This window comes from Yamadazyma tenuis, chromosome 1 (genome assembly GCF_029203305.1).
Source record: "Yamadazyma tenuis chromosome 1, complete sequence".
Classification (NCBI taxonomy): Eukaryota; Fungi; Ascomycota; class Pichiomycetes; order Serinales; family Debaryomycetaceae; genus Yamadazyma; species Yamadazyma tenuis.
The window spans coordinates 1947890-1973153 of record NC_089461.1 but is presented as its reverse complement, the minus strand read 5'-3'; the positions used below and the strand labels follow the sequence as shown (position 1 = coordinate 1973153).

At 47.1% G+C, this 25264-nt stretch overlaps 12 protein-coding genes across 12 annotated transcripts; 5 read left to right on the top strand and 7 right to left on the bottom strand. All coding sequences in view use genetic code 12, as the record gives it.

Annotated features, from left to right (window-relative positions):
* Window positions 1–327: 327 nt before the first annotated feature.
* ANB1 (translation initiation factor eIF5A) lies at window positions 328–1051 on the bottom strand (the record flags this gene model as incomplete). The annotated part of the gene is made up of 2 exons (XM_006688337.2): window positions 328–780; window positions 1040–1051. The coding sequence occupies 2 exons, from the start codon at window positions 1049–1051 to the stop codon at window positions 328–330; spliced, it is 465 nt and encodes a 154-aa protein (XP_006688400.1).
* Window positions 1052–1296: 245 nt separating this feature from the next.
* PSN45_000949 (uncharacterized protein) lies at window positions 1297–2631 on the bottom strand (the record flags this gene model as incomplete). Its single annotated transcript, XM_006688334.2, has 1 exon — window positions 1297–2631. The coding sequence occupies one exon, from the start codon at window positions 2629–2631 to the stop codon at window positions 1297–1299; it is 1335 nt and encodes a 444-aa protein (XP_006688397.1).
* A 1470-nt stretch (window positions 2632–4101) lies between these two features.
* Window positions 4102–5997, top strand: PSN45_000948 (uncharacterized protein; the record flags this gene model as incomplete). Its single annotated transcript, XM_006688333.2, has 1 exon — window positions 4102–5997. The coding sequence occupies one exon, from the start codon at window positions 4102–4104 to the stop codon at window positions 5995–5997; it is 1896 nt and encodes a 631-aa protein (XP_006688396.2).
* Window positions 5998–6146: 149 nt separating this feature from the next.
* PSN45_000947 (uncharacterized protein) lies at window positions 6147–7094 on the bottom strand (the record flags this gene model as incomplete). The annotated part of the gene is made up of 1 exon (XM_006688929.2): window positions 6147–7094. The coding sequence occupies one exon, from the start codon at window positions 7092–7094 to the stop codon at window positions 6147–6149; it is 948 nt and encodes a 315-aa protein (XP_006688992.1).
* Window positions 7095–7525: 431 nt separating this feature from the next.
* MIP1 (DNA-directed DNA polymerase gamma mip1) lies at window positions 7526–11319 on the top strand (the record flags this gene model as incomplete). Its single annotated transcript, XM_066157559.1, has 2 exons — window positions 7526–11193; window positions 11301–11319. 2 exons carry the CDS (start codon window positions 7526–7528, stop codon window positions 11317–11319), a joined length of 3687 nt encoding a protein of 1228 aa, XP_066013656.1.
* Window positions 11320–13502: 2183 nt separating this feature from the next.
* PSN45_000945 (uncharacterized protein) lies at window positions 13503–15308 on the bottom strand (the record flags this gene model as incomplete). Its single annotated transcript, XM_006688329.2, has 1 exon — window positions 13503–15308. The coding sequence occupies one exon, from the start codon at window positions 15306–15308 to the stop codon at window positions 13503–13505; it is 1806 nt and encodes a 601-aa protein (XP_006688392.1).
* Window positions 15309–15570: 262 nt separating this feature from the next.
* On the bottom strand, window positions 15571–16542 carry PSN45_000944 (uncharacterized protein; the record flags this gene model as incomplete). Its single annotated transcript, XM_006688328.2, has 1 exon — window positions 15571–16542. The coding sequence occupies one exon, from the start codon at window positions 16540–16542 to the stop codon at window positions 15571–15573; it is 972 nt and encodes a 323-aa protein (XP_006688391.1).
* Window positions 16543–17467: 925 nt separating this feature from the next.
* On the top strand, window positions 17468–19678 carry PSN45_000943 (uncharacterized protein; the record flags this gene model as incomplete). The annotated part of the gene is made up of 1 exon (XM_006688327.2): window positions 17468–19678. One exon carries the CDS (start codon window positions 17468–17470, stop codon window positions 19676–19678), a length of 2211 nt encoding a protein of 736 aa, XP_006688390.2.
* A 73-nt stretch (window positions 19679–19751) lies between these two features.
* On the bottom strand, window positions 19752–20297 carry PSN45_000942 (uncharacterized protein; the record flags this gene model as incomplete). Its single annotated transcript, XM_006688928.1, has 1 exon — window positions 19752–20297. The coding sequence occupies one exon, from the start codon at window positions 20295–20297 to the stop codon at window positions 19752–19754; it is 546 nt and encodes a 181-aa protein (XP_006688991.1).
* Window positions 20298–20584: 287 nt separating this feature from the next.
* PSN45_000941 (uncharacterized protein) lies at window positions 20585–22117 on the top strand (the record flags this gene model as incomplete). Its single annotated transcript, XM_006688325.1, has 1 exon — window positions 20585–22117. One exon carries the CDS (start codon window positions 20585–20587, stop codon window positions 22115–22117), a length of 1533 nt encoding a protein of 510 aa, XP_006688388.1.
* A 36-nt stretch (window positions 22118–22153) lies between these two features.
* PSN45_000940 (uncharacterized protein) lies at window positions 22154–23254 on the bottom strand (the record flags this gene model as incomplete). The annotated part of the gene is made up of 1 exon (XM_066157558.1): window positions 22154–23254. The coding sequence occupies one exon, from the start codon at window positions 23252–23254 to the stop codon at window positions 22154–22156; it is 1101 nt and encodes a 366-aa protein (XP_066013655.1).
* Window positions 23255–24333: 1079 nt separating this feature from the next.
* On the top strand, window positions 24334–25059 carry PSN45_000939 (uncharacterized protein; the record flags this gene model as incomplete). Its single annotated transcript, XM_066157557.1, has 1 exon — window positions 24334–25059. One exon carries the CDS (start codon window positions 24334–24336, stop codon window positions 25057–25059), a length of 726 nt encoding a protein of 241 aa, XP_066013654.1.
* Between the last annotated feature and the right edge of the window lie 205 nt (window positions 25060–25264).

The following is a 25264-nucleotide window of genomic DNA, read 5'->3' as shown; positions in this document are numbered from 1 at the left end:
GAGGAATATGTATCAGGTGACAAATGCCAGGGGCAGAAATGGTTTTTTCAGGTGGATTTTGCGACTGCGATCTCATTACAACCGATAAGAGAAAAACTAGGGTGATGCGACAGATGGTAATTAAGACCAAGTACAAGCCCTGGTATGATTCATGTTCTACAGTAGCCAAATTAAGTATTGATATCGATATATTTAAAATCAACAAACTCATAATGACAGATCCACAAAAGTGTTTTCTTCTACAGTAGCCAAATTAAATATTGATATCCATATATTTAAAATCAAGAAACTTATAATGACAATTCCTGAAATGGATTGAATTTATACTTAAGCCTTTGGTGCTTCCTTGTAGGAAATGGCGGCTTCTTCACCCATGGCCATCAAAATGGTGACGAGCAAGTCCTTACCTTCATCGAATTCTTCTTGAAGCTTGCTTCCAATTTCACCTTCTGGAACCTTGACATCATCCTTCAAGGAACCATCTGGCGACATCAACGACAAGAACCCGTCATCGATGTCGATCAACTGGAATTCTTCTCTGGTGACGTTAGGAACTTCCATGTTGTGGGTAGATGGAGACAAATCTTCCAACTTCTTACCGGTGAAGATATCGATGGCAACCAAGTGGACCTTGGCGTGTCCGTGCTTTCCTGTCTTGGAGGTGGACATGTCGACAATCTTACATGGTCTACTCTTGATAACAACGTGACCGTTCTTTCTCAAGGAAGAACATTGCATTGGGAAAGTCTGGGCAGCATCAGCAGAAGCAGTAGCGAATTGCTAGAGGGCGTTAGTAAGGGTCCATGGAGGTGGTGGTGGTGTTCAGGGACGTTGCGAGATGGATGATGGGACAATTTTGGGGGTTGTGATGGTACTGAACCAATGACAGCCGTGTGAAAAGCAATGGGCTTGAGGAGCTGATTTGAAAGGACAGAAGGCTGTGAGGCGAGAGGGTTGGATCTATAGGTGGGGTTCATAATGTGAGGTGTGTCGAGCTCAGATCCCCCAACGTTTGAACGTAATCAGGTCAAAAACATACTTCGTCAGACATATTGATAGTTGATTATTTGGTAGAAATAAAAAACTCAAAAAAAAATTCGTCCAGATGAGTTTTGGAGAGCGAAAAAAAACTGGGCCGCGTAAACGACAGCACATGACAGGGCGGGGGCTGCGAGTAAATCTCAGAATGACTGCGCGCTCTGGCCGAGTTACCCTGCCTGATATTAGGTTCAATTATAATACAATTATATAGTGTATGGAAAATGGAAGTGAAGGAGGTTCAATGAAAGTTCATCTTCAGCTCTCGACAGATGCAAACTTGAGTTCATTGGGAGACTTGACGCTACGATCCTTGATATCAGAGATTTCACTGTCGTCTATCTTTCTGTCTTCACTACCATTGGAAGTTCTCTGCCGGCTTAAGAAGTTGGCAGTTTTCTCCAACTTTATTTCTTCGATTAGCTTGGCCCATTTGTTGAGTAGTTCCTGACACTTATCATGAAGCTTAAAGCTCTCTGGATATTCCAAGTCCTTGTCTTTTATGATACACTTGAGCACCTTATGGATCTTGGTGGTCTTGAGAAGCTGGAGGGTAATCTCAAAGTCAACTAGTCTTCTCAAAATGAGTCGAGAAGTCGATAACTCATCGGCATTAGGAGGAGCTTCGTCTTTATCTCGCTGAATCAACGCTTTTTGCAACTTGATTCGGCATAACCACAACTGCTGGAGTTTTTCTTCTTCTGTTAACACCTTGTGATGACTACCTACCGGGCCCGGTGACTCGGTCTTGAACCGCTTCATCTTGTTGTTGGAGTTGTTGTTGCTGCTGCCATTGGCTGTGCGCTTTCTGGCTATCACCTCGTCATCACTCTGTTTTTCAATGCCGTTGGTGCTGAGTTCGCCTGTCGAATCGTCTGTCAGGCTATTCACAGACTCGCCGTAGCCATCGTCATGGCCATTTCCATTGTCATGGCCGTTTCCATTATGGTTATTGTTGCCATTTCCCATTCTGGTTCTCAGCCTGGCACTTCTCCTGCCATTGGTCTTTTGTGGTGGCTGTGGCTGTTCGTCTTCTTCCTCTTCGTCTACTTCTTCTTGATGCTTGACCTTGACCTCATTGGTATACAATTCGTATTCATCTTCATCTTCGTCTTCGGGCTCCTTGAAATCTTTGCTGAGATACAAATCCTCTTCGTCTTCTTCATTCTTACTCATCACCGGGTGATCCTCTGAGTCAGGCGCATCGTAGGGGACTTCACCGCTATCCCTTTGTTTTAGTTGTCTCATAAAGGTCTCAAACTCTAAACCTTTCGTGGCCAAAAAGGCGTCATTAATGGTGCTGGATTTGCCCTTGGACTTGGGCTTCTTATAATTCTTGGGGATCTTGCTTATCCGGGTGTCTAACTTGTCTGGGGTCAAATATTCCAAGTTCTTCTCGGGGAACCAGTAGAAATCCCCGTCAGGGATAAAAATGACACAGAACTCGGTGGTCTTTTTTTTCACCTCAAATATCGATTCAGGTATCATTCCCGTTGGCATCACGAACGAGGGCCATGCAGGGAACCCGTGCATTTTAGCCAACACGAGATCTTTAGGTTTAAACGCCAACTTTCTGGAGTTTTTAGGAGGCATTTTGGGCAGTACAGTAATTGGCAATCAATCAAATACCCAGAACGTGCCAACACAGATGAACGAATGAACTGGACCGCCTTAAGCTTGGAATCACGCGACGGGGTTGGTTGCTTTGGTGAAAGCCCTAACTTTGTTGATATGGAATCTGGGGGGTTTGCAAGAACCAGTGGAACGCGAAGAAAACAAGGACAATTGCAAGGCGCTTGGGCGTGGATACCAAATGACGTGCTGTTCTTGAATGGATTGAAGGTCTTTAAACAAGTTGAAGACTGATGGTCAGTAAACACTGAAAAGATTTATGTAATGTGTGTCTAAATGTTTTTAGATTTTTTCTGACTCTGAGCGAGCGAGCAAGCCAAAGCGCACGGTAATAATAGGCGTGAATTGACAGAGACGATTTACCAAAAACGCAGTGGTATGTACTGGTGGTGTTTACTGGTGGTATTTACTGGTGATGTTCACCGATGGTGAGGTGTACCGGTACCAGCTGGTGCCAGCAGCCAGTACTACAGACCATGTGGGTGTATGGGTCAGACTTTGAGTCGTTGCGCACTGGCCCTGCGTGCATGGCCTGGGCCCCTTTTTGCCAGGCACGAAGCGACAGGCACGAACGGCGAAATGTACGTATATATTGTTTTGGCTACCTGGCGGTAAATTCGGCCAGGGTTGGTGCGGGATGGTGCCGGAGGTGGTGACAAGGGGTTTGGGGGATTTAACATTTTCCTGAAAATGGTATAATTGTTATGTTGGTCGTGCGCCGGCGCACCCCCCAATTGTTGCAAAAAAACGTCCACCCGGTAGAAGTCGAATAGGAGAAAAGATAACCGGTGTATAAATAGCGTGGTATTGGAGAGATGAGTGGGGAGATGGTGATGGTTGTTTTTTCGGGTATTTTGGAGTTAAATACGGGTATTTACGCTATTTTTATTTATTTCTCTCCTAATCTCTGGAAAATGTAAATTCTACGAAAGGGTGACGAGCCCATAGTTTTATAAAGAAAGCCTCAAAAATCTACGAAAAACCACCAAAATCATCCATGGTAGCTTTTCTGTCAATATTGATCTCCGCATACATCCAAAAAGCATCCTTTCCATCTCCACCCCCATTTTTATCTGATGTGGGTGTCTGGGCAGTTGCGACCGTCAGATAAAATCGCCGAAAACCTTTTCTCGCTCTTTTTTGCAAACACTTCATCTTTACTGAACATTAGCAGCTGCTCCAGCACAAACAAAAAAAGCGCTGTTTGTGACCTCAACCCCCTTATATCGCCGAGAACAGAGTCTACTCCCACGTCTGGGCTAAATCCAGTGAATTCACCCCTTTGTTCCCGTTTTTTTGTGTTGCACCCCTCGAGTGATAATGGACTTGAAACGACCACTTCCTGCTGCTGACGATACATTTGCAAAAAACCTCCTTGAAAACCCCCTGAAGCGCCAGAGGTTGATGGAACTATCGCAAATGTCCACCCACATGCGGTCTCCTGGCCTTGGGAATTCTATGGCTGCTGGCACCCAGATTCCCCGATTTCACAGCCGCCAGTTGCATAACATCCCCAAAAACGGATTACCTATAATATTCCCCCCGTACCAGCCCAGTGACTTCTTCACGGACATAGACCCGGAAAATGTCGCCAGGTATGCGCCAGCCATCGACAAGATGATAAGTTTGTTTCCTCCTCCACTTGCCCCTGCGGTGCCGGTGGAATTGGAGTCTCACGGGGAAGGAATCATGATACCTTTTATATTTCCGCCACCGCCAGTGATCAAGCCGGACCCGTACATTGACGACAATGCGTTCTTTCTCAGGAAACGGAAGCTGTTTACAGACCAGAAATCCCCATTGTTGGAGCCAGTTGAATTAGCACCTTTACCGTTCCCACCCCGAAACTTCATGCCATATCCGTTGGACGCCAGTAAGGCGACATTGACGCCGCACGATGTGTTTACCGACTTTTTGGATGCTTCCACCATTTTGCCCCGTACAGACATGGTGGTCGCAAGTGCTGCTGGTACTTTGACTGATTTCAAGTATCAAGCAGACAAGGAAGGGTTTTCGATCCAAGAATACGACATCGATAAAAAGCGGAAGAGTCAGTCAGACGCCTACGACCGGGCGGCTGAGGAAGAAAACAGCTCGTACTATGACCAAATCAATGTTACAGACCAGTACGACAAAATGTACCGAGGGCTTTACGATCCATTTGAACCCAGTGCATCTCAGCACTTATCTGCTTCGATTCAGGCAAACCTTAGTAATGTCAAGAACAAGCCAGTAGACAAGGAGTACTCGAGTTTGCTCAACTATAAGGAACGGGTACTCAGTCGACATCCTGAGGCGAAACGACTTGAGAAGTATACCAGCTATCATAAAAGCGACTTGAATAAGAAGCGTGAGAGCCTCTTGATGTCGCTTACAGACATTGAGAGTCGCCAGGAATTGCATAAACATCATCTACTCAAGACCAGGAAGAAGCAGTTAATAACCAAACTCAGAGGCTTGAGAGCCTCAACCGTGTACCTTACCGATAATGAGAACCAGCACTTGGTCGATGAGCAGTTGGCTAAGATGAAGGATCGAATGGCCGAGGACCGGGACTCGGAGTTGGTGAAGTTGAAGTTTGAGTTCAACTACGAGGTGTTACGACAATTGACCAGTTTTTACCAAGATTCCGATAAGATATACCGAAAGTTCCAGGGAACAACCTTGAACAAGTTGCTCAAGTTGATGAACTTCTTTGAGTTCCAGAAAAAGCAGTTTCAAAAGCTCCTTGAGAGCCGTAAAATGTGGAATGAGTTGACCGACTTGACTAATAAGGAAAGCTCCAAGTTGTACAGTGATATAAGTGAGAGGAACTATGGACCTGAGTTGAAGGAGATTTTGAAACTAAAGTTGGCCATGGCTGATAACCGAGGGACTGCCGAGGATGAAGCCAGGGTGGTGCAGATGATTGAAAATCTCCATACAAACACTTTCTCCGACAGTATGGACAAGTTCAGCGATGTCACCGATTTCATGCCATTGGTGTCATCCAAAGAGTTTGACTTGATTACCACCAACTTAAACAAACAGAAGAACGACGTGAAGATGAACATGAATGTCAAGCATCAGATTTTTAGGAGTGCCTTATATGAGAGTGGATCCGATTCCACCTATGCGTCGTCTTTCAACAATTCTACTACAAGTGTGCCTGATACCCCCAAGAGACGTGGAAGAAGAAGTAACCTCGAGGTGGATGAGGAGAATCTCAACTCGGAAACGTTCCTTTTAGCCAAGATCCTGAAGCACTTTGTAGGACCTCAACCGGTGAACCAGGATCAGATGAACGAAGATTTCGAGGTAATGGGCATCAAGTCTAAGTGGAAGTAGCAGTACCAGGTATAACAGCTTGTATACGGTCTACTTGTAGTGAATAGCATAATTAGCAATGTAATATTAATCACGGAGATATTTATTGAAAACATAGCTAATGTTACAGTAATAAACATAATAAAACAAAGATAGACAGTACACAAAGACTAGAAGTCTTCAAATTGAGCATAGAGACCAATGACAACATTGGCAATTCCCAAAACCAATGGGAAGTTACCCAATAACAAGGTGTATTCCTTGTAGAACCCGAGTTGAATCAAAAAGTGGGTTTGCAAGGCCTTAAATAAAGAAGAGTAGGAACTCCAGACCGACAACGAACCGGTGTTATAGGTAATGAAGAAGAATATCAACACCTTCGACAAGGCAAAGATAAAAGGATCATACTTGTAGATTCTCAACAATACACTGGTATCTTCGTCAACCAAAATGGTTCTTCTGGAAAAGTTGAAGTAGAACGACAACAACAATGGCAATAACACCGCGTAGGCCCCCCAGTTCAAAGCAATCGACAAGACCTTGAAGTTGAACAAGTAGGTTAAGTCTGGGATCTTCAAAGTGATGTCCGACAAGAAAGGAATCAAGTTCTTGAGGTATGGGTGGATACTAGCATTATCCTTGATCGCCACCAAAGGCACAAACGTGTAGATAAAGTAGGTGAACTCGAAGATCAACTCGATGTAATTCAATGTGATGGTACCTGACAAGTTTTCTCTTAATTCATCATTGTATTCCAAAGTAGTGATACCAACCTTGTCAGTGAACTCCAACACCTTTTGGTATTTTTCCTCAGCACACTTGATGATCGGGTCAAAGTACTTGAGCACGTCGATAGGAGGGCCCTTGTACTCCTCGTCGTCTTCTTCGGTTTCCTTAGGTTGTGGATCAATTAAAGTTGACGCATCATCTTCACTATCATCATCGGTTGCTTCCAAGCCTGCTTCCACCAATTCCTCACCGGTGGTACCAGCCTCGCTGATGTAGGCCTCGATTTTCTCGATCAACGTCTTCTTAGTGTCCTTGCTGTTGGCAGCCACGTTGACCTTGTGGGCCACAGACAATAATTCGGCTTTTTTATACGAACTTAAATCTACCATTCTGAGGTTGTTGATTTCTCGCTTTTTGTTTAAAATGGCTTGGGATGTGTTTTGGTTAAAAAAAAAGAACCGCAATTCTCGGGAACCTGGGAAAGGTTGTTTATGTACGATGTTGTTTGTTTAGCTCTCACAAACTGTGTTGGGTTGAATAAACGGTTATTTTGATTTTGCCCGATTTAGGAATGGGTATTTTCGCCCTTGGGCACGAAGGCGCGATGTTTCTTGCTGATGGTGACAAACCTTTGACTTACCAGATTGATCCGAATTCCAAACACTATTCTTTGGTGTCATCAATTGATTACTTTACTAAATCTGGCAAGTTCCAACCTAGAGCTTCTGGAATTGCCTTTGCACCCTTATTTTATCCTGCTTTCGCCTAATTGTTTGATCCAGCTTTTTGCATCAAGATGATCCGAACGCTACTGCCACAAATGCTACCGTCACAAACGCAGAGACTAGGGCGTCTCCACACCACCAGGAGGTTGGGTGCCAGCGCAAAGCGGTGCGAGCAGCCACGAGTCAACCAACTCGGAATCCAGTACTTATCAGAAGGACTCCACAAAAAGGTATTTCCCAAAAATCCTCCCAAAACCTACCTAAAACCTAATAACCAAGCACTTGTTAGTATCGCCAAAAACCACCTTAAGCACCACGGGCTTTTTGGGAAGAAAACACAGCTCTACGATCCTATCAACATCGAGAATTTTCCAAACTTGGTGGGAAACAATACTCTCGATGAGCACTTTTTCAAGATCGGGTTGAAGAGCAGCGAGCCATACTTGGGGATGTGTAATGAGTTTTTCAAGGAAGGGTCCACGCTACCGCCGAAGCCCTCCAAGTGGGTCTTCAAGCCTGGCTGGTACCGGTACGAGGAGAATAAAGAACCAGAACATGTGAAATACCCGTTGGAGCCTGAGATAGTTTTCGACGTGGAAGTGATGTACAAACGGTCGCCATACGCAGTGATAGCCACGGCGGTGACGCCCAAGGCGTGGTACGGGTGGGTTTCGCCGTTCCTCACCAACTTTGCCAAAGACCAGACCCACGACGACTGGGAACATCTCATACCCATGAACACTCTCAAGGAGGAAAAGCTCATAGTGGGGCACAATGTCTCGTACGATAGAGCCCGGATTCTCGAGGAGTATAACATCCACCAGTCCAAAGCGTTTTTTTTGGATAGCATGTCACTCCATATCGCCGTATCTGGCTTATGTTCCAACCAGCGAACCCTTTGGCAGAAGCACAACAAGTCTGCCACTAAAATCAACGAAGCAGAAGACCTTGAAGATCTCAACGAAGCCGACGGAACGGGAGAACTCCCGTATATCGACTATATCACCGAGTTCACCCAAGATCTCGAAGATAACCCATGGCTTTCGAAAGGTTCACCCAACTCATTGGCAAGTGTCGCCAACTTCCACTGTGGTTTCAAACTCGACAAGCAAGCACGGGACGTGTTCTCGACGTTAGAGCCGATGGAAATCATTGAAGATTTCGATAATTTAATGGATTATTGCTCTAATGATGTGAATGCGACCTTTGAGGTCACCAAGAAGCTCTTCCCGATATTTAAGGAGAAGGCTCCTCACCCGGTGTCGTTTGCAGCTTTGAAGCCTCTTGGTTCGTTGATGTTGCCCACCACCAAGAAATGGGATAACTACCTCGAGAGTGCAGAACATGTGTACCAAGAGAACAGAGACTCTGTGACCAATATTCTCAAGGACAGAGTAAATGAGTTGGTGAGGTTCATTGATACTGGAGACGAAGGTCTGAGACCCGATATCAAAAATGACCCATGGATTGGACAGTTGGACTGGACCATCAAACAGCCCAGGTTGAAGAAGAATGGGGAGCCGTATGCAAAGCAGGCCTATCTTACGGGCTACCCCGAATGGTATAGAGAGCTCTTCAAGTCTCCAGCAGACTCGAAAGCAGGACAGAGAGAGATGAATATCTCTGTGCGTACCAGAATCACCCCTTTATTATTGAAGTTGAAGTGGGAAGGTCACAGCATTTTTTGGACCGACAGCAATGGATGGTGTTTCAAGGTTCGGTATAATGAGGAAGAAGTTAGGCGAATCGAGGCCAAAAACTATATCAGAGCCAAGTTGACGGAAGAAGACTTGGAGATTTATGAAGAAGAACTTCAGCCCACTGATAATACTTGGTACGAATTGTTCAAGATCCCACATCCTGATGGAAACAGCAAAAGATGTACGGCAATCATGTCCAAATCGTATTCCCAATACTTCCAAGATGGAACATTGACATCCGAGTACACTTATGCGCAAGAAATTCTTGATTTGAACTCCACCGCGTCGTACTGGATGGGTAATAGAAGAAGAATCTTGGAGCAGTTTGTAGTCTACTCCGACCCATTCCAGAGCAAAAATATCTTCTTCAATACCAAAAAAGAGTCAAAGAACCACCCTGATATGGGGATTATCTTGCCCAAATTGGTTACCATGGGGACCATCACCAGAAGAGCCACTGAAAACACATGGTTAACTGCTTCTAACGCCAAGAAGAATAGAATAGGATCCGAATTGAAGTCTCTCGTTGAAGCTCCAGAAGGATACGTGATTGTGGGAGCAGATGTGGATTCAGAAGAGTTGTGGATAGCTGCTTTGATCGGGGATTCTGCATTCAAGGTCCACGGGAGTACTGCATTATCGTGGATGACATTGGAAGGAGACAAGAACCATGGCACCGACTTACACTCCAAGACAGCAGAAATCCTAGGTATCAGCAGAGGTGATGCCAAGATCTTCAACTACGGGAGAATCTATGGGGCTGGGGTGAAGTTTGCAACCACTTTGTTGAAACAGTGCAACAACAAGTTGAGCGACAAAGAAGCAGAAGCCATGGCCAAGAAGTTGTATTCAGAGACGAAGGGTAATATTGGGAACTCTAAGCTTTTAAAGCGGAAACTCTACCACGGAGGAACCGAAAGTGTGATGTTTAATGCTTTGGAATCGATCGCTCAGTTCGATGATCCCAGAACTCCAGTGTTAGGATCCTCCATCACTGATGCCTTAACTGCCAAAAACTTGAACAAGAACAATTTCTTAACTTCCCGAGTGAACTGGGCAATCCAGAGTTCGGGTGTCGACTATTTACATCTCTTGATTGTGTCGATGGAGTACTTGATTAACAAGTACAAGCTTGATGCTCGGTTGATGATAACTGTTCATGATGAGGTCAGGTACTTGGTGAAGGAGGAAGACAAGTATAAGCTGGCATTATTGTTGCAAATCAGCAACTTATGGACCAGAGCCATGTTTGTGGAACGGCTTGGATTCAATGAACTTCCCCAGTCGGTTGCGTTTTTCTCTGAAGTTGACATCGACAAGGTTTTGAGGAAGGAGGTCACTTTGGACTGTATTACTCCGTCACAGCCAAACGCGATTCCAAGTGGAGAGTCTTTGGATATATACAAGTTGTTGGAGAAGCTTGAAACCAGTGAAGTATTGAAGCTTTCCAACTCCAATGATGCCATCCGCAAAAACGACGTGAACCTCCAGTTTAAGAGTAATCCCAAGATCTTAGAGAAATTGGAAGGAGGACTCGACAACGAGATGCTAGCCATTAAGCTACAAATGGAGGTGGCCACTTCAAAAGAAGACTGGCGACGGAATCTTTTTGAGTTTGGTAAGTTGCAGAGACAAAGCCACTATAACTACTTTGAACCACCTAAACGGATAACAAAGATGGAAGAATATGATATTGTCAGCGATGGTAGCAAGGACCTTGAGGAAATTATTGGAGCCAAGATCAAGAAACAAAAGAAACTGGAGGGGACTAAGAAACCATTGAGCAACCTGGAAAACACCAAATTACCTAACAAGCCATTGAATAAGTTCTTGAATAAGCCATTGAATAAGCCCACGTATAAGCCATTCAATAAGGTTTTAAACACGTTCATGAATAAGCCCATGAATAAGCCATTGAATAAGGTTTTAAACAAGTCCACGAATGAGCCATTGAATAAGGTTTTAAATACGTCCACGAATAAGCCATTGATGAATCCTTTGAACGAGCAGCACAATGATACCTTTGAACAACAGTCATATCCAAAATCAGAGATGAACGATACGTCAGCGGGCTTTCAACTATCACGGCTGGCCGGTATGGAGTTGACACAGTCAGCACCTACCGCCAAGCTACGACAGTCTCAACTGGCGAGCACATCAACATTCCTAGGTTACCTGAAACTACCTGAAGGTGCAGCAAATACTCACGATCCCGGGGGTAGTACGCTGGGCCGACGAACCACGAAGTTATTTCAGGACCTGGTGAAGTTGATACCGGTACAGCGACGAAGACGTAGCTCATTACTCTAGTTCCTATCGGATCGGATAACGTTTTTGGAGCAAGGCCCAACATTCCTCATTATTGAAATTGAGAGAAGGGCCTTTCTTTTGTTTGTTTTGTGCTGCCATTAGACAATTGATGATGCTTGTATCGTCATTGTAGTGTAAATTTTGTAAACTACCGACACAGCTTCAAAGTGTTTTAAAGAATCTGTATTTAGAGATGAATGTACGATAAGAATAGCGAGATGAGCCGGTGCAGTTCCACGACCACTATCGGTTATAAAGCGGTTGGACACCCGGACCGACCGAGGGTGACGAGTAATCGGTAATGGTGGTGAATATCCGCATATACCGAGGGTACTGGATGCACTCGGGAATACTAGCAGCATACTAAGTGGTAGCCCTACCATTAGAGAACCACTTAAACCCTTGTCTCCCATTGAAAGATCTTTGGGTGTGGCCTGGCGAGTTTTGAAATATTAAGCAAAAAACTTTCCCCAGGGGCGGGTGCGGCAGGGCCGGGGTCAAGCTCTGAAATCCGGGTAGATGTGCTGAATGCGGGAAAAGCCTAGCTTCTTTAAATGGGCATACGACCGAATGAGGATATGCAGCTAGCAAATTTCGTTGGTTTTTGACAAATACCTCATTCATACAATTGTCCATACACTGTATTCAACCAGCCGTGTTTCATTAACAGGTATGCGCATTTCGATAAACATCCACACCTACCAACTGTTCCAAAGTGGGGTGAAAAAATCACCTCCTTGAACCCTGCAAAACGATCTATTTTGTTGCTGACCGAGTAAACCTTAAAGTAAACATAGCGAAAACAAAGTATTTCCGACCCATAACTTTGACAGGTTTTGGTTTATTGTATAAAGATACTCCGAGCATTCCGCAACTATTTATATGGCCATCGGCGGTAATCTCGCACGAAGCTACCGCCAGGGCACACCAATACCCGGACGAAGCGGACGGCACCTGCGATATTTTTTTTCATGCGTGCGCCGCTGGATTTTCCTACGTTGATATCGGTCCGAAAATGGTTTGGTATAAATACAAATTAGATTGTCCACCAGCAAATTTTTTTTTTGAATTTTCCTTTCAGTTTTCTTTTAAAACTAACACTTTTTAACTAAGCTAATAATATGTTACCTCCTGGTGTTATCTTGGTTTTCGTCTTGGTCTTCTTGGCCTTTTGTGCTGTTGTTGGTACTATCACAGTAAACAAATTGAAGGCCAAAAAATCCAACCAAAGATTCTAAGTGTTTTCCAGTCAGGGAAAGCATTTAGACATTGTTGTTCTAATCATTGTTATTTGAGTACTGTGAGTTGAGTTATTGTTAAGGTTGCGAGAGGTTTACCCAAGTGGGTGGAAATTGAATTGGACTGTGTTTTTTGTTGAATTATTATTGGTTTTTAAGTTGGCTTCTTCTAGCGTACAAGATGTTTGTGTGGGTTGGTGATGGAGCAATGAGTGTGAAGTGGTGTGGTTTTGGTGTGCCTTAAGTGAGTGTTTTTAAAGTTTCTGTTGTTGGAAGAGCTAATTACCCAAAATTGGCCCCCTGCGATAACTGGAATCCGCTACCAAAAACCATCTGCGTTCGACTCATTGAATTATTCTCACCCTGAATGTTGTTTGTGTGTTGCAAGATTGTCAATTTATTACCAAAAAAACATTTATCCAATTGAGTTTCTGTCTGTTTGTGTCCTTAAGTGAACTTGTAAGCCCCGTGGCCGTTATACCTCCTTTCTAATGATTAATTTGTCTCAGCTCCAAGACTTGCAACTAATGATTTACAGCAGTGTTTAGAATCTTTTTTGGTTTCAATTCAATTTTTTAAAGTGCTACTAATTATCTAATACGTTGTGTTTTGTTTTATAAAATATGGGAATTTTGTTTTTGTATTATGGGAATCTAATATATAATATACCTAAAGTGCTATAGCCGTGTAGAAGACTTTGTGGGATGAATTTCTACCACTAGAAAGAGTATCGGAATTATTGGCAGAGTCAGAGTCGCTGGTGGGTTTGGCGGAGTTCTCATTGGCGGAGAAATGCGTCAGTGCGGACCCGCGCACGACCACCTCTAATCACTTGGGTCCTTCAAGTCTTCATCATATTCCTTCAAAAAAAACGATTGGATCATGGCCACCCCGGCCATCATGGCGAGGATCCACCAGGTAAACCCACCGAGCTCCTTGCGGTCGAGGTACGACATCAAAATTCCCCATGTCATCGGAGCGATGAACCGCGCAAGTGAGTTCATGCTGAGAGCAGCACCATTGATAAAGGCTCTGTGACGGGGCGGTGAAGCTCTATGCACCAAGAGTACTAACTGAGGGAAGGCAGTGGCATTAATTGCCTGGTACGCCACGGCGTTGCAGTAAAAGGCCACTTTGGTGAAGTTAGGTCCGAATTTGGGGTTATATTGATGCAAGGTAAAGATGTACAATGGCAACATGCAGTACAACACCGGGAACACGAGTTGAGTGGCCCGATACGTATGGATAGACTTAAACGTACGGTCCAACCACGGGAACACCACTATCACCACCACCACTCCACACATGCCGGTGGTGGAGAAAAGGGTTCCAATAAAGTCGCTATCAAAGCCAAATCCACCGGTGATACGGAACGGGAACTGCAACCGATCCACACGCACGGAACTAGCCAAGAACACCGGCAAGAACTCCCCATAGACAATGGAGTGGAACGCGAGGAGGAAGCTGGCGAGAATAAGCAGCACCACCCGGGGCGTCAACGCTTCAGAGAGCGGAGCGTCGTCATAGTCGTTGTCGCTATCGACAGCAATGCCTGAGAGCCGCGAGAAGGTGCGCAGAAGTTGTGGGGTGATGGTCGACTTGGACGAGTACCGTTTGACGATGGCATTGGACATACGACGGGAGAGTGGGCCCACCATGGCGACGGACTCAATGGAGATATCATCTTCCAGCTCGTCGTCGATGGCCGAGTAGAGCTGTTGTGGCGGTGCCTGGACGGGATCCATGTCGGCGTCCGAGTCAATGTCTTCCAAGAGTCCAATCGATTCGCTGGACCCCACGAGAGCCTCGGAGTCAACTCCGACTTCGATGGTCAGGGATTTTTCGGGTTTATTCCAGGGCCGTACTTTGGGGGTGAGCCCGCACCAGCGCAAGACGGCATCACCCAAGTCCAAGCCCACATCCCGCTGTTTCTTGACCTGTGGATGAGTTTCCTCAAAGAAGAGAAACCCAATCACCATTCCGAACCACAAAAACACCGCTACCACCACGTTGGACAACGCGTATGGGTGGCGGTCGAGAAACTGGTCGTGCCACTCGGCAAATCCCAGCGCCAGCACCACCGCTGCCATGGCAGCAGCCTCACCGTTGGGTTTGGGCCGTGTAAAGAAGCTCAGACCCCCGATGAGCGGACCCACCACCGACCCAAGGTTCCAGAGCAACGGCAACGTGGAGAACGCGACCGCCTGGTGCTTCCGCTCGGTCACCAACTCGCCAATGGCGGTCCGCAACACCGCGATGTTACCGTTGACAGCCCCCATGACGGTTCTGGCCAGAAGCGCTACCCAGTAATTGGGAGCAAACCCAAACGTCAACATCGAAAGAGACGTACCGAAAAGCCCGATGAGAAGCACATACTTGCGGCCAATGCGATCGCTGAGCCGGCCCCATTGAATGGTGAAGATGAATTGTGTAAAGGCAAATGAAGATGACAAATACCCGGCGTACTTGGAGATGTCAGTTTCGTCGGCAGCGATGCCAAAGTCTCGGATCATGAAATAGACGTAGGGGAATAAGGACGTGAATGAGAGTGGTTCCAGGAATCGCATGAGGCAGATCACGAGGATCTGGTACACGGGGAATCCTTTCATTTGTTGTCGAAACGAGACCATGTTTGAGGATTGAGATTTCGCGATCGCGCGATGTGGATTTAAACATGGGATTAGCCACAAGGGATCCGAGTGGTAGACAATGGCAGATAATGGGGTAATTAGTCACCGTGACAGATAGCTGAGCACGGACTTAGCCGAGCTACGACCCAGACACCCATACGCATACCACCGACCCAAACCCCCACATGCACACACCACGGAACCAACTTTAATATTAGCGCCACACTCCCACACTTCATTATCATCATACATTATCTATAAACTACCGAGTAAAGGTGGGTTTGTTGGTGCCCTTGTTCTTCCGCACCTCCAGCTCCCGGAGCGTCAAGAGAATGGCTGCCAACACCATGCCATTGTCGGTGATGCCATGGTTCTTGTCGCTGGGATCGAAAATCCGAAGATGACTGGCAGCTGCACCTTTCTTAAGTCGTTTGTTGCCATCCATGAACATCGCCACCGGGGTCCGGAGTACTGGCCGTGTGCCCGTCAAGTTCTGACCCACCGCCTGCTTGTTGTGGGCCAAAAGCAGTGAAATTAGGGGATTTTGGTGGTCTATATCGATTTTGATATCTTTGGCACTGCTCGGCTCCGACGTCCACAGTACTTGTACTTGGTCCGTGAGGGTATTGTACGGCTTGTCAACCACAAACGCTTTGATAAAGCCGTTACCGAAGGTGGAGGTGGCGCCGGAAGGCCCAAGGATCCGAAGTTTGGTGGTATGCCACACGCAGTCAACGTAGGGGCGCAACTCGTTGTTGAGCAACAAGCACACTTTTTTGCATCCATTAAAGTTGAAAATCAACACGTAGCACGTCAAGTTCTTGTGCAAGAACCGGAAGTACACGCGGCAGAACTCATGCTTGTCGGTGGCACTGGTGTGAGAGTTGATCACCAAGAGAGGAGAATTGAGCTTGAAATAGTTCAATATCGACAGCGACGTCGACAAGAGCGGGAAGGCTGACTTGGCGTCGTCGGCATGATTCTGGGCATCGGCCTCGCTGCGGAACACCTGGACGTCATTAGAGAGAAATGACGACACGATAGGAAGGATTTTGAGCAGGTAATTGGAGATGGGGATGGGCGAGTCGAAGAGGGTGTTAGTCAAAGTCTCTAGCGAGTTGAAGGTGGCGAGTGACTCGGTATCATCTTCATGGGCCTCGAAGGTTGAATCTGGATTCAGTCTCTCGTTCAAGAGGGTGTCACCACTATCCACCCTGAACAAGTGTGATGCCATTAGGTGAAAAATGCGATGAGGTGAGAGCTCTGATTGAGGCGCGCGCAAGTTGAGCCAATGGTCGCACAACACCGCGAGCCCCACCGGACCTGGCAAATCGGGATAAGAGCGCAATGAGGGGTCCCCTCCCAGGGTGTATAGAACCTTTTGTTTCAGGGAATTTTTTTGCGTCGACCACGTCATAGGAGGGTTTGGGTTTTTGGGTTAGAACCAGGGTTTGGCAACTGACAAGTATAGCTGGTGGAGTGGGGGTGGCCGAGGAGGCCTAGTGGGGCAGGAGAGTTGCACGTGAGACAAGACAGGGAGGTGTGGTGGTGATCAACTGAAGGGTTCTGGTCTGATGCTCTTGGGGGATCTAATAGTATGGATGGATCTGATAGTCCTAGATGCTCACTTGTTTGCTCGTTAGCTCTTCGTCCCGGCAGAAATTGCAACCACGCCAAACCTGTAAAAGTAGGTGGGGGCTTGCGGAGTCCCTCACCGCGCACCGCCAGATGGCTCCATCCACCACCAGCGTCCCGCGAACCTTGCACCCACGCACACCGCCCCAACCAGTCGCGGACAGGTTCCCCAGCCTTTTGTTCACAGGTTTGGTGGGGAAATCAATGCGGGGCCGCAAAAATGCCTGGTTTTTACAAACTTATATAATAACGTCAAATTTACCTTTTTTATTTCCCCCTAATCACTCTTCTTCTTTCTTCCTTTCACGACAGATTATTGCAATTGTTGAGATCAGCGGAACTTTATAGGTCCGTATTTGTATTGCTATTTTCTGCTCTTGTTCGTGCCATCACTCCCATCCACTTTTTTTCAAATGGCGGTTCAGAAGAAGTATGTTTGTGCCTTTTGTGCCAGAGCTTTTACTCGTCTGGAACACAAACAGCGCCATGAGAGAAGCCATACCAACGAAAAACCCTTCCACTGCATGCACTGCACTTCTGCCTTTGTCCGCAGAGATTTGCTTCAAAGGCACTGTCGAACCGTGCACAGTATCAACTTATCATCCGCCAACTTCCCCAAACCAGTGGACAAGAAACCCGTAGACGACGGGAGGTCGTCGAGCTCGAACGATGACTCGAGCCTTAGTCCCTCCAACTCTCAGCCCAATCCGTCCCATTTGACGATTCAAACGGTGGTGGCGGGCGAGTTTGACGGGTCTGCCAGGCCTCGTTCCAACTCTGTCGCGAGTATTGGTGTTGCCAGCGTCACCAGCGCCACCAGCGGCACCAAGGATGAAAATAATGACTTGGTCAGCTTGCTTTCCATATCCAAACGCCTTTATCAGATGCTCACCCAGTTTGACGTTGACATCACCAAATACACCGAGACCGAGCTCAATGAGATTTTTTTGATCGGGTACATTGAGTTGGCCAACACCGACAGGTTCCCGGTTCTTGAAGAGATGCTCAAAAAGTTGTTGCACCACCTCAACTCAAACTTGCTGGACACCAACAATTTCAAGGTGGTTCTGGTGTACACGGTGCTCGCGGTGGGGTTTAACGTTAAGAACAATATGGGACTGTCGATGGAGCTTTTCAACAAAGGATGGAACCTCTTGACCTTGAAGCTGATTCCCATGAAGGATAACAACAATAATGCCTCCAACCAGATGGAGATTTTAAACAACTTGTTTCTCTTGAACTATGTGTTTCTTGAATATAACCTCGATGCCCCCAAACAAGATGCCGGTCATTTTGCCAACATGAATTTGAACTCAGACTTGTTGTTCAATTACCTCAACGACATTGCTCTGATTATCTTGACCAACTTGCTTCAGGAGAAGGACCGGGTAGTGGTGTTAAAAACCCACATGAATTCGTTCTGGTCCATCTACGTGTTGCTCTCCAACTACTTTGTTAATAGCTACCCACCCAAATTCTACAATGTGTTTTTGGACCAGGTGGTGATGAAGAACCAGACGTTATCCCAGGTGATGCTCGACTTGTCACGTACCATTCGGTTGATTGAGTCGAGCTTCGTCAAAGAAATCATCACCTGTACCCTCATCAACGAACTCAACCACTTGATCCACTTCAACAAGTTGTTGATCTATGACCTGAAAAACAGCTTGCACAACTCGATCATCTTGATCAACAAGTCCGTCATCGACTTGAGCCTGAACAACAAGATTTTTGAGATCTTCAAGAAGAAGTTGATCATCAACTGCCCCATTAAATTCAACGACTTGCTCAACCACTACATTTTTCAGCCACTGCACAAGTATGAGTTCAATCTCTTGAGCGTGGCCTTGAAGGAGTTCAACTACAATCATAACTACAACTACAACTTCAATTTTAACTTGTTCATTCTCAATAACCTCAAGACTGATCTCTTCAAGTTTTCCAACGGATTGTTACCGTTCTTCAACACCTCGGTCAATGAGATCAACAACAACCTCGGTATCATTGGCTTCCCCATCATCTTCAACGCCAGTTTTCTCAACGGTAAGTTTGGCATTTTGAACGTGCACCAGCTGTCAGACTTTGATAAGCGAAACTTGAACCTCTTGATCATCGAGTGGTACTTGACGATGTTTAAGATCTTGGTGAACCTTCAGAAGAATGAGGCGTTGGTAAATAACTACATAATCCAGTGTGTGTTGTACCTTTTGAATGGTAACGAGCAAGGCTTTCAAATAAATCGAGCTGACTGGTTCATGGATATTTTGAAACGGTTGGACGGAGTCTACCACGACTGGCTTAACTTCATTGACCACAAAGACTACTTGGTCGACTTCAACGCCAACTTGAACAGTTTTCTCAACAATTTCATCAGTTCCAACTTGGTGGATAATGACTCCAACTATACCACTTTAAAGACAAACCTCTCCACCACTTCGACGTTATCCAACGGGTCGGGCTTGACGGGGACGCAGATGTACCCAGCTCTTAACTACCAGATGGGTCATCCAATTGGAGGCTATAAACCATTTGACTCGCGATCTCCCGATATGAATGCTGGAGGTCTACCCCAGCTTTCGAGCGTGGCTGCGAGCATAAGCAATGGTAGTTTCAAGTCGGTGCTATTGCCCAACCCCGAAAGAGAAAAGGAACGAGAGTTGATGCTTCCTCCAATCAAGTCTCCCATTAACAAGGTGACAACGGTGCAGCCGCTTGTGTCGGACCTACACAATTGATTGTACAGTATTTGATATATCTTGCTACGTTCATTGTAATATACATTTCTAAGCTCATTATAGTGGGGCCTCACTAGTTACTGACGGACCGGATCCAAATCTGGCTATCATCAAACTCTCTCCAGAGCCGGCTCAAATTAATTCCCAACCCGTACTTCTTTTTGGCCAACTCGTCGCTCTTCATATTGAGCTTCTCGATGGCCCGTTCGATCTTCGTCCGCGTGTGGTAGTCGATTTCCACGTTGTACGGAGGCAATAACGTCTTCAAAAAATTCACCTCCTTTTTGATTTTTTCTATTCGATTGACACACTGATCATACTGCAACTGCACAGACTTCATGTGCTTCGTCTTGTTATCGGCCGTAGTCACCTCTCTCTCCTTATCGTCGCCACTGACCTTCCGTACCTTGAACCGAATTGGTTTTTTGGTGGTGGGTATCTGTTTGGGTTGGGGGTGGGGGTCGTTTTCGTTTTGGGAGTTATTGATATCAGGGGACAACTTGGCCTCGACAACCGAGTCAACCGCCGACTCGTCTGTCAGGTCGGCAATCGCGTGCGCCCGGCTCAAGATCTTGTCGACCTCTTGTTGCAACTCGAAGCTGGTCATACCATCACTCATTACGCTTAGGTGTATTGTTTTGATTGTTTGCGCATTTTTCGCGTTTGTTCTGTGCGTGAGAAAAAATGTGAATTCGTGGTAGGGACACGGACCGGCGCATAATACGATGAGGGCTTCGTAGTAGGTCCTGGGAGCCAAGTAGGTGTTGGTACATGTACACCAAACAAGGGAACGCTTATTCCCAGGAATCTTCGTTGGATTTGAGAGACTATTAGGGTCTGACCCAATGACAGGCCAATTCCGTTACATCTGCGCGCGCATGATTTTGGCATTTGTCTGTAGAAACCATGAAATGGATTGCCAGTGCCATTTCCATCCGTTTTGTGGACCGCACCAGCCCGTCCGACGCTCACGCCAACTCGGGAGTCCACTTGGCGCTAGTTGACGCGGGTCAGACGCTTCTCCAGTACAATTTGACGGTAAATGTGCTTCCGCACCGGCTCCTCAGTCGCTGCGACCCCTACATCACCACAACCGACCTCATCGACCACAAGGCGAAAGAGGTCACGTGGGTGGATGCCCGGGTCGACTTCAACTTGCCCATCACGGAAGAAGACGGAGTCGAGGAATTCCTTTCGTACTTCAAGAATAACGGGTTTAGTCTCCTTCCGTTGGGCCAGGTTTCCAGCTCTTTGAAAGACTTTGGGATTTTGAACCTAACCACGCAAGAATCGGTAGGAAGTGCCAGCAATACCATTACCTTCGCCGACACACGTCAGTATGAGCCTATCGACATCGTTTCGTTCCCGTTCAGCTTCTCCAATCCCTTGTTGTTCTCGAACTACCGAGCATCGGGCAATATCAACTTTATTTCTAACTTCGGGTACTTGACCGACGTCAAGTACATCGACAACATGGTGGGGGCGATGGTGCTAACGAAACATGACGGGGTGGCAGAGTCGTTGGGGCTTGTGATGACCAATTTACGCAAGTTCAATGGAGACGGCGATTTGATGTTCATTCTCAGCTGGAAAGTGATATGGGCCATTGTTGCTCGGCACCATCCCAATAACCATCTCATCACAAAGCCGGTGATCAACAAGTTGGTGTCAACGTCGCCGATGGTTCTGGCGTCGCCAGCAAGAGATTCGGTGTTGCCGGTGTTGGTTTCGCTCGCATACAAACAGAGCTGGGGATCTTGTGTGGTGCTCAATTCCGAGTACTTGGTGACTAATTTCCACGTTATCAAGCCTTTTGTTCAGAACAAAGCAGCCACAATATTGGTGCACCTCGACGCTTCAATGGTGATGGACTTGGGAGAAGAAGACGAAATAAACACCACATTCAAGGACTTGGATCTCTGTTTCATCCGACTCTCGTTGACCAACCAGTTCAAGCTCCGGTCTGCTGGGAAGGTGCCGGCCACCTACACCCGGGCATATGACGTTGGAGACATGGTGAAGACCACCGGGTATGGATTATTTTTCAATCCCAAGTATTTGCAGCCAATTGAGAGCTATGGCCGTATCATGGTCAAACAACATCTCAAGCTTCAAGACACCGACCTGCACACGACGCCGGTGCTCGTGGTGACGTCGGCTTCATGCTGGAACGGCTCGTCCGGTGGAGGGCTCTTTAAGGACGAGAAGCTTGTAGGGCTCATCTGCTCAAACGCGCAGATAAAGGTGCACAACCCGAATACCAACGATTTTCACACGGAAAAATTGCCCAAGCTCTGTTTCATTTTGCCGGTGGAGGTGGTGCTTGCGTGCTTTGCGGTGGCAACCCAGTCATACCGGGAATTTGGATTAAACTTGGAGGTGAAAAATGCCTGGAACTTGGTGGACAATCACCGCACGCGTTTTGCAGCCAAATTATGAAATCTAATATACACTATACATAATACACAGCAGACACTACTGCAACCTCCCCTTCTGCTCCACCGACTGGGCCATGGTATTCACCACGTTGGCCTCGAGCTGGGGCATGGCGGCGTCGCTTGCCCCGTCGTATCGGCTCACCTGCAACAAGGTGCTATACAAATTAGTGAGCTCCGCGAGCTCTCCCACCGAGTCCGACCGCAAATCGTAGATGAGCTGCTGGAACGAATGCGACCGAATCACGTTGATGGAAAGCTTATTTTGCATCAAAAATGTCAACAAGTGCTTGTGGAATTTGGCGGTGGAGTAGGGGGCATTATCAAAGTCGGGCGACAAAAACCGCCGGTTGTTTTGGTTCAAATTATATGATAATTGGAGGGGCTCGGGCGGCGTGGGCTTGGCCTTAAACAGGTCGGTGAACAGGGTCAAGGCGGAGGTGGCAGACGTGCTGTCCATTCTCAAGTCGCCGCCGTGCGCCAGTGCTGGCGCCCGCGGGTGCGAGTGCTGGTACGTCATGGGCGTACCGTCGGGTGCGTAGGTGATTCCGTGGCCATCGATGGGGATAGCGCGGTGGCGGTTGATGGTCTCGAGCGTGAACTTGTGGGTTTTCAAATGCTCACTGAGTTTTTTTGGTGAGCCTTTATCACTGGCTAAACGGGTAATCACCTTACCACACTCGTCACAGGCAGCGATGTTGGGGTCCTGAGAGTCCTGAACAAACCAGGACCACACCCAGGATTTTTTTTTGGCGCCAAACTTCTGGCCGGGGCGGTTCTTACGCTCGCGCTTGGCACGAGGTTCCATGGACGAGTCGGATTCGCTGTCTCTGCGGCGGTAGGCCTTGGCAGTGGCCGATGCTGCCACCACCGTCTCGGCGGCACTGGTTGTGCTGGGGCTCGAAGCACTGGCAGTGGAAACACCTTGGGGTATGGGTAAATGGGTTCTGTGTTTTAGGGAAGATAGTGACGGTGGTTGGGGAGGTGCGGGCAGTTTGTCGGAGCTGGCGGCGGAGCTGGCGGCGGAGCTGGCGGCGTTGGCAAGCGGGGCCATTGCTTGATTGTTGTAGACCGGGTATGAGAACGTGCCCATCTGGGGGGCGGTGGTCTGGGGAGGGTTCCCACCGTTGAAATAGCTCATTGGTGATGGATCAGATGGTGTAAATGTTTTGAAAATGTTGAGAGTGCGAAATGATAATTCGAGGGTGAAGTTTCGGTCGCGGTGAGGGACAGGTTTGGGGAGGGTTTTGAATGGCCGGATATGGGATTATTATAAGGATTAGGAAAGACGGACTTATGATTCGGGTAGTCATCTCGAGTTACGGATAAGCTGGACCAGGAGGTGTGGCCCATTACCGAGGATCCGGTCGGATATATTTACCCCCCGGAGGTTTCGGCACGCGCGGCCATTATCGGGCCCAAGCTCTATCAAATTTGCTCTGCTTCTACTGTCACCCTATCATTATCATCTCCCACACTATGCTACCACGGCGACAAACCTTAAACCCCCATTCATTACAACCACACAGGCACCTCAAAAATTCTGCAATCCTTGGCAATATGGTCCTCTTCGCCAGCCGCTCCCCCCGGTTTTACTGATCACCCGACCGGCAACTACCAGTTTATCCGGGTAGTCGCATCTGGCTGGGTATTGCTTCGGATAAACCTGGAGTTTGTTTCCCACTTCTTCGCACATCTTCAACTCTGACCCTTTCGCGGACCCGACCCGCCAACCACCCCCCCTACTCAATGGCTCAGCCAGCAAACTTTCTTGTCGCAAAAAATATCTTTATTGTTTGTCGGTTTCTATCGCGTTTTAAGCGGTTTTGTTTTTTTGCAGCCATCGAGCCAGCCATCGGCATCATTTGATATGTTCACTCGTTTGTTAAATTACACGAGATACTACTAAACAATCGAAGAAAGATGAATTCCTCGCTAATTTGGATCAATCGGGTAACTTAGCCAGTAGCGTTTAAATTTTTCCACGGCTACCAGCCTATCGCCTTCGCTTATGGCGCTGATACCCAGAGTATAAAATTGCTCCTCTTCGCCACAAACACCCATTTTTTTGTAAATTATCTGAAACTCCCACTCCAAAAGCTACCGAAACTAACACACCTTCCAAGAACTCCAGTGAATTCCACTCCACTCTCTCCCAACTATTGTCACTCTCTTTACAACTCAAACTTTTGTCACTCATTTATCAAAGGAACTCCGAACATGCAATTATCTGGTTTTTTAATCCCTATCGTCTCGTTAATGTTGGCCAATGTGGCTGCTGCTCCCGCCGACCTCCAGGCCAGAGCTGACCCGGTTGTGGTGACACTCACCACAACTGTACACAATCTTGTCACTAGGACTGATTATGTCGAGGGAACCATGAAAACTATCACCAACACCGTGATGAACACTGACGTTACTACCACCACTCGGTACACCGCGACGGTGACTCTGACGGTGTTTGGTACTCCCGTGACCTATACCACCGTAGCATCGACTTCTATCGATACCGGTGATATTGCGATCCCCAGCAGTGTGGTGGAGGCCGCGACCGCGAAAGAGGCCACTACCACGAAGGCCGCGACCACTAACGAGGCCACTACCACGAAGGCTGCCGCGAAAGAGGCCACCACCACCTCGTCGACCAAGAAGTCATCCAAAAAGAAGTCCACTTCGTCAACTAAAGCCACCACTGCCCACGCCACCACCGCCGTTGCAGTTACTACCGCCTCCACTTACGTAACTGATTCGAAAACCAGCGATGGACCTTCCATCACCGATATTGCCAATGTTCCTTCTTCTACAGGCTCATGGATCATAGAAAATGTCACAACCTCCGTCTCTGGAGATGTGTGCTACTTAGACTACGATTACTATGCCACGGGGGATTCTGTAGAGACCGTCACCTCAACCCTGACCATCTACACCACCGTGACTAGAACATGAGTTATTCACTGGATTCTCTATATAGCTGTATGTTAATGTAATTGTTATTAAACGAGCGTAGAGCCAGCCAGCATTTAGTCTCGGTAAATTACCGAGACAGTCGCGAACTCTTCCTGATGGGAAATAACATATACTGAAAGTTGGCACCGTCAACCAGTGCAACCAGGATAGACCTATCTATTTACACGTATTTAGTCCCACCTCG